Genomic DNA, 12007 nt, shown 5'->3' on the forward strand with positions numbered 1-12007 from the left:
ATTAAAAAAAAACACTGGGTGGATTTTTTATCATTATAGTGTGGTTGTGTACACACACTGCCAACACACATTACAGTTCAAACAACTTGTAAAAGTGCATGTAGCATCCGATGACCCCTTTAAGTTACTTTTTATGGTAATTTTTATATAAAAGACTTTTCTTTTGCTGCTTTGCAACCATTGGCATTTCCCGTAGTTAATAGTTTAAAATCATTTACTTATTTAAAGCTGAAAGCATGATGTGTGTTTATGTCTTTCTTTCATTTTACTGGTGCCACCGCTGCCAGTCCAGTTGTAGTATTTGTCTCATGGATCCATTAGGTTGGACTGCCTGTGTCCAGCATGGCATGGCAGCCAGGCATGATTTATGAACCACTGATAAGACCTATCGTTTAGATTAGGATTGAGATGGCCTCACACACTCAACCACATTGTTATTCGCGTGGTATCCACATATAGACATTGAGCCTTATTAAAAAAACACAAGCAGAATTTCTTTATACATAATTTGTAAAACAAGTCTTATGTTAATTGTTGCACTATATAACAAAAATGCATATATATAAAGCATTTTTGTTTGATTGAGCATGCTTTGTATAAAAATAACACCACTCTCCTTTTCTCTCTGTCAATCTTCCAACCACAAGAGGAGAGCCATTCTGGTCGCCATATCTGGTCATGGCTCCCCTTCTACTCTTCCACCTTCTCCTCCTTCTCCTTCACTCTCCACAGGTATGTGCGGGTGAAGGTGCTCATGGGAACAGCAACAGTAGTGCAGATGGCCCCAAAAGATCCTGTTTTGAGAAAGTCAAATGTCAACCAGGGATTTTACTTCCTGTGTGGCTGCCACATGACCCCTCACTGGCAATGCAGGCACTAAGAGCAGTGATCTACTTTGCATTTCTTCTCTACATGTTCCTGGGTGTGTCCATCATTGCTGATCGCTTCATGGCTGCCATCGAGGTCATCACCTCACAGGTGCACAGCAGCACAAAATAAACACAACAAAAAGTCCATTAATTAATGTAGTTAATATATACTGTATATATATATATATATATATATACACGCACACAAAACATTCAACATGCATATCAAGGCTATATCTATTTGATGAACAATAAAGTAAACGCATGATCCTTCAGAAAGTATTCTAATATGCTGATTTGTTTAAGAAACATTTCTTATTATTTTCCATGTTGAAAACAGTTGTGCTGCTTAATATTTTTGTGTAAATTGTGTTACATTTACAGGAGTCTTTAATGAATAGAAAAGTTTTTTTGAAATAGAAATGTTTTTGTAACATTATAAATGTCTTTACTGTCATTTTTGGTCAATTTAATGCATCCTTGTTGAATAAAAGTATTAATGTCTTTAAAAACAAATAAGATTTAATGCATTGTTATTAAAACAATTTCATTAATTTCATAAATTTTCCAGCTAAAAAGACTATTATATTGTGATTACATACTTTTATCACGATAAAGATGACTTCTAGCTTGATATCATATTGGTGGGCTCTATGACAAAAATATATATTTTTAAATACTTGATGTGTCATATAGGAGAAGGAGGTGACTGTGACAGGTGCAAATGGAGAAAAGACGGTAATGAAAGTAAGAGTCTGGAATGAAACTATCTCCAACCTCACTCTGATGGCTCTGGGTTCATCAGCCCCTGAGATCCTGCTGTCAATAATAGAGGTATGCACACATTTTCAAAACAAGCCAGCAACTCTCATCACTCAGTAGTTTTGCACAAAAGACGTGAAGGCCTAGTTGTTGCTGTTTTTTTCAGGTTAATTATTAAACGACTGACAGACACACTCACCTTATCACAGTGATGACTTCAGCTGCTATTCATCCATGTATAAACATCATTTAACTCAATGTGGTTTGACACAGGGGTCGGTCACTTAAATATTTCAGCTGTCAGACAGGGCTCATTTTACTTCTCCAGAATTGCTTCTGGAGAATTAAGAAATGGTTCCCCAGAAATGTCTAATTTTTACAAGAATTTAATCTTTCCTAAAACCTTAAAAAATAAAGCAACCTGCAGAGTAGTACAAATCATACTACTGTACATACCATAGCTCCAAAAGTAGAAAATTCTTTGTAGAATGTTCTCACCAAAGGTAACATTTCGAGCCATGGTTCTTCACTTCATCAGACAAGGACCTTTTTTTTTTTTTACACCTGAAGTGTATGTGTCGTACTTTAAAATATATTGTATATTAAATTATACATTATTACTTGCTTTGGACACATAGTAGTATTGTTTTCTGCTCTGTCTGTGTGTGACAGGTGTGTGGACATGGTTTTGAGTCAGGAGAACTGGGTCCTGGCACCATAGTCGGCAGTGCTGCATTTAACATGTTTGTGATAATCGGAGTGTGTGTGTGGGTGATACCTGATGGAGAGGTGAGGAAGATTAAACATCTCAGAGTCTTCTTTATTACTGCATTCTGGAGCATCTTCGCCTATATTTGGCTCTACCTCATCCTTGCAGTCATAAGCCCTGGCATTGTACAGGTATGTGTATGTGTGTGTGTAAGCAGAACATGTTTATAAAATGTGGATGTAGATATTTATATATGTGTGTGTTGGTAAATGTCTTGCCTAATTGAATTAACTTCTTTTATTGTGTGTGTGTGAGGTCTGGGAGGCTCTGGTCACTCTTTTCTTCTTCCCTGTGTGTGTCATAATGGCTTGGATCGCTGACCGGCGCCTGCTCTTTTACAAGTACTTGCACAAGCGTTACCGTGCCAATAAACGTCATGGTATCATTGTGGAGATCGAGGGTGACCTAGCACCCAGAGGCATTGATGCCATCATGGGAGAAAAATATCAAAACAGCACCACTAGTGTCAATATGGAGAAAACCAAAGAACCCGAACAGGACAGAGAGGAGGTGAGAGAGCAAATCAAAACAGAGAGAAAAAAATCTTAATGAGTTTCTTCTATGAGTGAAATTGTGGTGAATGTTCTTGTGTTCCAGTGGATTCCAGGTCCTTCAGGGATTCTTGTTGGACAACTGGTCAAATATCTTTGTATAATGATTTGCAAATTTTTTTACTTTTTATTTTCTTCAATGGGCAAAACAATACATTTCATTTACAGATGATTAAGGCCCCGTGTCCACCAAAGCGTTTTTAGCCAGCTGAAAACGTCAGGCGCTCTGCTGAAAATGCCAAGCTGTGAGTGTTTGAGAGCGCTTCTGCAGCGCAGTGTTTTTTTCAGTTGAGATGCTTTGGTTGCTATGATAATGAATATCGGCAGAAATAATGTGGCAGAAGCATCGTGAATTAAATGTTGCAAGCATTATTTTTCATATCAATATTCATTGTAGAAAAACGTGGCGCTCCCATTGAAAACAATTGAAAAAATACGCCAGCCTCGGGGAAAAAGACGCTTTGGTGGACATGCGGCCTAAGTGTTTTGTCAAACGCCTTCCCCCTAACCCACCCAAACAACGTGTCAGTCACAATTTTATGTAGATTGCTAGCATAAATCCAATAAATGCAATAAACTTAACATAAAAACAAAACAAAAAGCACAGAACAACACAGAATAAATTATTTACACTCTTACAATGTGTCTCACCACCAGGACGTAACCTTTCATCCCCAAGAAACGTCAAATATTTACTCCACTTTCTCTCATAAGCATCCATTTTTTCAAGTAATCTGTACAACATTTTTTCATACGCTGCCACCATCCCAATGATTTGCAAATTTATATATTTGACTGTTGTCCCTGGCAACCAATCATCTACATTGTGACAGTTATATATTTTTATTCAAAACTTTTTGGTCAGTAAGATTTTTTTTTCTTTGAAAGAATTTGTATTTCTATTCAGCAAGGATGCATTGAATTGATCAAACGTGACAGTAAAAAAATTCATAATATTACAAATATGTATATATATATATTTAATAAATGTTCTTTTGAACTCTCTATTCATCACAACTGTTTTCAACATTAAAAATAATAAGAAATGTTTCTGGAGCACCAAATTAACCTTTTTGGAATCATGTGACACTGAAGACTAGAGTAATGATGCTAAAAAAACAGCTTTGCCATCACAGGAATACATTACATTTTAAAATATATTAAAATAGAAACCAATTATTTAAAATTGTAATAATATTTCACATTATTACTGAATTTTTAAATTGTATTTTTGATCAAATAAATGCATCCTTGATAAGCATAAGAGACTTCCAATATAGTAATTTTTAGAATAGTTATAGTAAGACTAGTCATATAGTAAGTAGGATAATGTACAGTCAATCTGTAATTATTGCAAAATAAACAGGTTTTTACAAACCTAATCACTCTAACAAAGTTTGTTTTACAATAAAGAAATTGAAATGAAACATTTTTGGAGGTTACCATGACTGTCTGTGGTTATAGGTGATCCGCATGCTTAAGGAACTGAGAGAGAAGCATCCAGATAAAGACCTGGATCAGCTGATTGAGATGGCAAACTACACCACCATGCAGAAACAGCATAAGAGCCGGGCCTTTTACCGAGTGCAGGCAACACGCATGATGATCGGTGCTGGCAATGTACTAAAGAAACATGCAGCAGCTGAACAGACAAAACGAGCAGCTGGAGATTCAGTGGAGAATGACCTGGCCACCTGTTCTCACATCGCTTTTGAGCAGGCACAGTATCAGTGCAGTGAGAACTGTGGGAGCATCAGTCTATGGGTCTGCTTACAGGGGGGAACCGGCACCAGAACCTTCCACGTCGATTACAGGACAGAGAATGAGTCAGCCAGTTCTGGGGCAGATTATGAGTATTGTGAGGGAACAATCATATTTCAGCCTGGAGAGACACGCAAAGAAATAAAGGTGAGAGAAACACAAAATGGTGATGTCTGATCCATGAACAGAATGTTCTTTTGAAATACTTCTTAAATAAATACAGTCTGCAGAGTAAGTCATTGTGTTATTTTGTTCTGTCGTATTTGACTCACATTGAAAATGAATCAGTTCTTTCTCAGTTAACACACAAATTGATATAATCCCAAACAGCAATAAACAGAAAATGATGCTAAAATAACAATTTAACTAATTAACATGATGACTGATGATGAAAAAAAATCTGATCAAAAGAAACGGCTTGGTAAATTAATGATTCAAATGTAGCATGTAAAAACAAAATAGATATTTTTGTAATTAATACAAGGATGCATTAAATTGGTCAATAGTGACAGTCAAGACTTTTATAATATTAAATAAGTATATTTAAATTAAATGCTGTTCTTTTGAACGTGAAATATTAAGCAGCACAACTGTTTTCAACATTGTTAATAATAAGAAATGTTTGTTGAGCATCAAATAAGCATATTAGAATGATTTGTGAAGTATCATGTGACACTGAAGACTGGATTAATGGCTGCTAAAAATTCTGCTTTGTATTCACAGGAATAAATTACATTTTAATATATATTAAAATAGAAAACAGTTATTTAAAGTTATAATAGTATTTTAGAATATTACTGTTTTCACTCTATTTTTGATCAAATACATGCAGCCTTGAAGTAAATAAGAGACCTTATTCAAAAACATTTAAAACATTTTGAACGGTACTATGTTTTTGAGTTGAATATGACTCAGTTCTCTTAAGATGCATGTGCATATTTTTTTATAGGTGGGCATTATCGATGATGATGTGTTTGAGGAAGATGAACACTTCTTTGTGCGTCTCTCAAACCTGCGAGAGTGTGAGGGCGGGACCAACACTGATGGTGCCCGACTGGTTGAACCCTTCGTAACCACCGTAACTATTTTGGATGATGACCATGCGGGAGTCTTCGCGTTTAGTCAGCGGGAGCTCTGCGTGGGTGAATGTTCAGGTGTGGTAGAGGTGCCTGTGAACCGGACATCAGGTGTGCGCGGGACTGTGATGATTCCATATCACACAGAGGATGGTTCTGCGCGCCAAGGAGTTGATTATGAGCACACACAAGGAGAGCTAGAGTTTACCAATGAGCAAACTAGGTAAAAGTTCACACAAAAGTCTTAAATTCAAATTTTACCCTTACACACAAAATGTGAGCATGTTCTGTTTACCTCTTGGATACACACAAATTCCTGCCAAATTCACATAAAATTTTAATTTATGTAAAAATTATTATAAAATATATATGTGTTAAAAATGTAGTGTATATACTCTTTAATGCATGAGTGCATGTGTGTTGTATTGATTGTGGAGTATTTTGGTAAGTATCTCAATAAGCAGTCTGACTAGCACTTAAAACCTGTAATTATGGGCCATTGTGGACCATTACAACCTATGTAATGAAATATTTGTCACAATGTAAAAGTCTTTACTGTCACTTTTGATCAATTTAATGCATCCTTGCTGAATAAAATAATACATTTCTTTTAAAAAATAATATTACTGACTTTTGAACGGTACTGTATGTCAGTGAATATATCATATATGTCATGTTTTAAAATCTGATTTAATGACATTTTTCAAAATGCATAATAAGCATTATGAAAGACTTTTAGTTAAAAATGCAATACTCTGAAATACTATACTGAGCTGTAATTTTGTAATAACCTAATATTAAACCTCATTATACATAGCCATCACTCAGCATACAAACAGCCTCTATTATTTCTCACTATGCTGTCACTTTTTATTTGCACCACGTGAACTGTACCGTGCCGTACCATGCAGTGGAAAAGCGCCATAACATATGCAGTGCATTTATGATGTATAAGGTATTATAAGTTAACATACATTAACGTTCAAAAGGTTTTGTGTACATATCTTATGCTCACCAAGACTGCATGTATTTGACAGTAAACTTTAGACAGTAAAACCGTAATATTGTGAAATATTATTACAATTTGAAATTAGTTTTCTATATTTGTAATTTATTACTGTGATGCCAAAGCTAAATTTTCATCTGTTACTACATTGCTGATTTGGTGTGCAAGATGCATTTCTTTTTATTGTTCTCAATGTTGAAAGCAGTTGTGATGCTTAATATTTTTGTGGAAACCATGATGCACGTTTTTCAAAAGAACAGCATTTATTTGAAACAGAAATATTTGTCACAATGTAAAAGTCTTTACTGTCACTTTTGATCAATTTAATGCATCCTTGCTGAATAAAATAATACATTTCTTTTAAAAAATAATATTACTGACTTTTGAACGGTACTGTATGTCAGTGAATATATCATATATGTCATGTTTTAAAATCTGATTTAATGACATTTTTCAAAATGCATAATAAGCATTATGAAAGACTTTTAGTTAAAAATGCAATACTCTGAAATACTATACTGAGCTGTAATTTTGTAATAACCTAATATTAAACCTCATTATACATAGCCATCACTCAGCATACAAACAGCCTCTATTATTTCTCACTATGCCGTCACTTTTTATTTGCACCACTAGAGGTCTCTTCTACCCCAGTACTAGTAATGTATCAGAGTTGCATACACCTATTTTTGTCTCCTTAATGCAGTTTTCCTATAATCCCTGCCTAATACTTTCAGACCCCAACATGTTTGTGTAACACATCGTTTCTAATATGTTCTGTGGTCTTCTGTGTGGACTGTTGTGGTTTTGAACTTTGGACTGTTGGTTTGATGTGTACTCTGATGGATCCTACTCATGCTTCAAAGTTACTGACAGTTTCAATTAGCTAATAATGGCTTCTGAGCAGCAAATGTTTATTTATTTTTTTTAGTTAAAAATAAATTTGAACCCAGGACTTATCCTGGGCTGAAAGGTTACATTGATGCCTGTCTCTGTATTCTCATACAAATTCTGTTTTAGTTCTTCAGTTCATTTGGAGATATTTTTAGTGACACCATTATATTATAAATGAGATCTTGTAGTTTAAAAGTATTTTGTTGAACAATTTGGCACAAATTCACATTAATATTTAAATTTTAAATTGTTGACAGTTGGAACCCACTTTTGACAGGATTTTATTTAGTAGGTTTTGTTTATTAATTTAGTATGTGAATGTGAAATCTGTGCTGTCAAGTGTACAGTGAAGCTTCAGAGAGCACATGACAAAAAAAGGCCAAAATCATACCACACATATTCACAGTCAAAGGACACACACACACATGGAAACTGAATAAATTTACCTTTATTGTTAAAACAAATTTCAAATCTCAATGCTCAATGCAGCAGTGGTTTGTGGAGAAGAAAGCATGTACACAACCGAACACTCGTCTCAGTTCGTCTGTGTGTGGGTTAATTATTTATGCACCGTGTTAAAGTATTCATGTAGGCCTAACTCTGATGTGATTTAAATGCTGAGGTCTCCTTTAATATTTCAGAGGTAAAACCTAGAGGAAATGATTATTTGTCCTTTGCTCTTTGTGTGCGTGTGTGTCTGCAGGAAGGCACTACAGGTGCGCATCATTAACATGCAGGAATATGAGAAGCAAGAAAATTTCTACGTTGTCCTTGAAGAACCCAAATGGCTCAAGAGAGGCATCTCAGGTCTGTGTGTGTGTGCGTTACTATTCTTTTTAATCATCACAGATGTTAGAGTATTTACATTTTTCTGTGTGGGAGATTTCTATGAATGCTTGTGTATATTTTCATTTGTTAAGGCTATTGAGATTCCAATAGCCTCCTGCTCATCTCTCTCTCTCTCTCACACACACACACACATATTTCTATGACCAGTGTTCAGTTTCAGATCAATAACAACAGCACAACAGGGGGACAAACTAGACATACGTCACTCACAGTAACTAGATCCAACTCACCTACAGTCATAGCCAAAAGTTTTGGCAGTGACATCAATTTTGTGTTTTGCAAAGTTCGCTGCTTCAGTATTTATAGATTGAGATCCGGGGAGTTGCCTGGCCACGGATCCAAAATTTCAATGTAATGATCTTCGAGCCACTTCTTTATCACTCTTGCTTTGTGACATGGTGCTCCATCATGCTGGAAAATGTACGGATCATCACCAAATTGCTCATGGATCGTTGGAAGAAGTCGCTCTTGCAGGACGTTTTGATACCATTCTTTATTCATGACAGTGTTTTTGGACAGAATTATGAGAGTGCCCACTCCCTTGGTTGAAAAGCAACCCCACACATGGATGGTCTCAGGATGCTTCACTGTTGGCACGTCACAGGACTCAAGGTAGCGTTCACCTTTTCTTCTCTGAACAATCGATTATCCAGATGTCCCAAACAGTCAGAAGGGAGCTTCATCAGAGAAAATAACTTTGCACCAGTCTTCTGCTGTCCAATCCTTGTACTTCCTGCACAATTTCAGTCTGTCCTTGACGTTTTTCTTGGAGAGAAGTGGCTTCTTTGCTGCCCTTCTTGACACCAGGCCTGCATAATGCTTAGCAGTTACACTGAAGACCCATAAAATAGATTGGGATAGGACAGATGTGACTGGAAGAGAGAGATGGGGCCTTGATAATCACCGCCTCTTCTTATTTATCTGTGTTGTAGCTGAACTGAGGTGATACTTGCGTTAATTCCTCTCATTGTCAGCCATTTCATCTCCTTATAAATAGTTAATGTGAACAAATGTACAAGATACAGTTTTCTTTCCAAAACTCCCACTGTTCTGTCATTTCTTGTCTCAGTGAGCATCAAATGCTTTTCTATTTTTCAGCGGGTGATTATAAAGGGGGAGTGACTTGCGTTAATGGCTTCATTATAAGTTTTTGGATCATAAAGTGTATAAATGATGATTGTATAATAATCCGTATACGCTTGAACAACAGTATTCCTAATTAAAGCCTTAACTAGCTCTCGCCCGCTGTGAATTAAATGTTTTTAGAGCAGTTAGCATTTGCATGCTGTAGCGTGATATGTTTGCTTTTGACAATGAGTCAGGAGGCATTTGATTGGATATTTTTGATGTTGGCGGAATCAAATGGCCCATGGGTATTTAGTTTGTGAGGTCGAGTTGAGTCAATTATTCATTGAGTTTTTGAGGTAGGCGAAGTCTAAATGATAATTGGGGATTCTGCTTTTGAGGTGGGTGGAGTTAAATGGTCAAATTACCATTAGGTATTTTGTTTTTGAGTTGGAGTCAAATGCTTATATTTTACATGAGTTAATTCCTATTTGATGAGCACCCTTGAGACCAAGATTAAGGTGAGTCAAAATTATTATTGGGTATTATTAGGTTAGGTGTAGTACTTCACACTTTGTCTTGATTTTTTGAATTATATGTAAATCCTAAACCTTGTAGACCAGGATTGCTTTCATTTCATTTAAGATTGGAGAAGTCTAAATGGTAATTGAACATTGTATTTTTAAGGTGGGTATAGAGTCAAATTCCCACTAGACATTCTGTATTTGAGGTGGGTGGAGTCAAATACCCAACCTGTGCTCTGTTTTGAGGCTGATGAGGTCAAAATTATCATTGACTGTTCGGTTTTTGAGGTTGGGTGGAGTGAAATTCCCATTAGACATTCTGTTTTTAAGGTAGATTGAGACAAATGCCTAATGAGCATTCTTTTTGAGGTGGGTGGAGTCAAAATTATTAAAGAGTGTTCTGTTTTTGAGGTTGGGTGCAGTCAAATGCCCATTAGACATTCTGTAGTTGAGGTGGGTGGAGTCAAATACCCAATGAGTGTCAAAATAATAGGTGCGTCCGACTTCATGCAGCACTGCGCAGATCGATCGCAATAGGCTTGTTCGAGATGAACTACACTAGCCTGCCACCGGCTGGCGAGATATTCCAGTTGCAGGCCGGGGAGGAGTAGAGACCGCTGTCAGGTCGGACGCTTCGTGCTGTCAGTTAGTGATGTTATGCTTTACACTGAAGCTCCGAAGCTTGTATAAAAAAACAACAACACATTTCACATCAAAGCACTGTATCGGAGCTTGATTCGAAATCAGGATTTTTGTGCAGATTAACATCTAAAGGGAGAGCTGGTTATGTAGTCTTAAAGGCAGAGTAAGTGATCTCTGGTAGCCAATGTTGATATTTGAAATCACCAAAACAAACACGCCCCTACCCCAAACAGTTTTCTAAAGTGTTTTTGAAAAATCACTTACTCTGCCTTTAATGGGCCGCGTTTTAGTTCGTTCGCATTTCATATTCGTCCTGTTGTCTGTCAACAGAAACAGAAAAATATATCAGTGAAAACAGTTTTATTGAGAATTTGGCTGCATTAAAATACAGTTTGTGAGCACAGAGGAAAACAAAAAGGCATAGGCTATATGACGCAATGACGTCCAGGGCTGGGACGATAAATCGATTCGTGGATCGATTCTGATATTTTCAGAATGCATCGCGATTCCTCTGGAATCGATTCCGATCTTAGATTTTAACAGCAGATGGCGCTCTAAATCCATAACAGTCTAGTTTTTATCAGCACACTCAAATGCTCATGAAGAAGAGTGCTAAAGAGCGCTTGTGTGTTCAGCTGAGTCATGCTCAGTAAACACAGCCCACTGTGAACACCCTTGTAATTCGCTTCGAACTTTTCGAATTTTATGAATGATTATTTTAAGTTCAAGTGTGTGTAAGGATTTGGAAACAAGCAGAGTACGGCTGTTTCTAAAGCATGCAGTTCCATCTGCTGTTCAAAACTGAGCTCAGAATCGACTCAAGAAAGAATAGCGATGCATTCGGAAAATCTCAGAATCGATGCTGAATCATTTCTCGATTCGCGATGCATCGATTTATTTTGCCAGCCCTAATGACGTCGTAAATATATGCTAATTAGCGTATGACGTCATCTAGCGACATGTGGAAGTCGTGGCCTAATGGTTAGAGAGTCGGACTCGTAACAGGGACATTTCCAGGGACAGCTCCAGTCCGGGACAGGACACCAAAAGCCAGGACTGTCCCCGGAAAATGGGGACGTCTGGTCACCCTAAGATAGATGGATAGATGGTTTCAAGAAAAATATGAAGTAGCACAACTGTTTTCAACATTACTAAGAAATTCGATTGTAGGTGGGGATTCCACCTTCAATACCAGACTGAGGTGCCCTTGAGCAAGGCACCGAGCCCCCAACTGCTCCC

At 36.8% G+C, this 12007-nt stretch overlaps 1 protein-coding gene across 1 annotated transcript in view; it reads left to right on the forward strand.

Moving 5' to 3' along the window:
* Positions 1-12007, forward strand: part of LOC107757550 (sodium/calcium exchanger 2-like) — a 26778-nt gene that overhangs the window by 10533 nt on the left and 4238 nt on the right. Inside the window, exons 3-9 of the mRNA XM_016575065.1 lie at positions 648-978; positions 1566-1703; positions 2304-2531; positions 2656-2910; positions 4416-4859; positions 5662-6011; positions 8392-8495. Of these exons, the coding sequence (XP_016430551.1) occupies positions 679-978; positions 1566-1703; positions 2304-2531; positions 2656-2910; positions 4416-4859; positions 5662-6011; positions 8392-8495 (1819 nt within the window). The 5' untranslated portion in view covers positions 648-678. The remainder of the gene's footprint in view (positions 1-647; positions 979-1565; positions 1704-2303; positions 2532-2655; positions 2911-4415; positions 4860-5661; positions 6012-8391; positions 8496-12007) is intronic.

This window comes from Sinocyclocheilus rhinocerous, unplaced genomic scaffold (assembly GCF_001515625.1).
Source record: "Sinocyclocheilus rhinocerous isolate Xijiao unplaced genomic scaffold, SAMN03320098_v1.1 scaffold984, whole genome shotgun sequence".
Taxonomy (NCBI): domain Eukaryota; kingdom Metazoa; phylum Chordata; class Actinopteri; order Cypriniformes; family Cyprinidae; genus Sinocyclocheilus; species Sinocyclocheilus rhinocerous.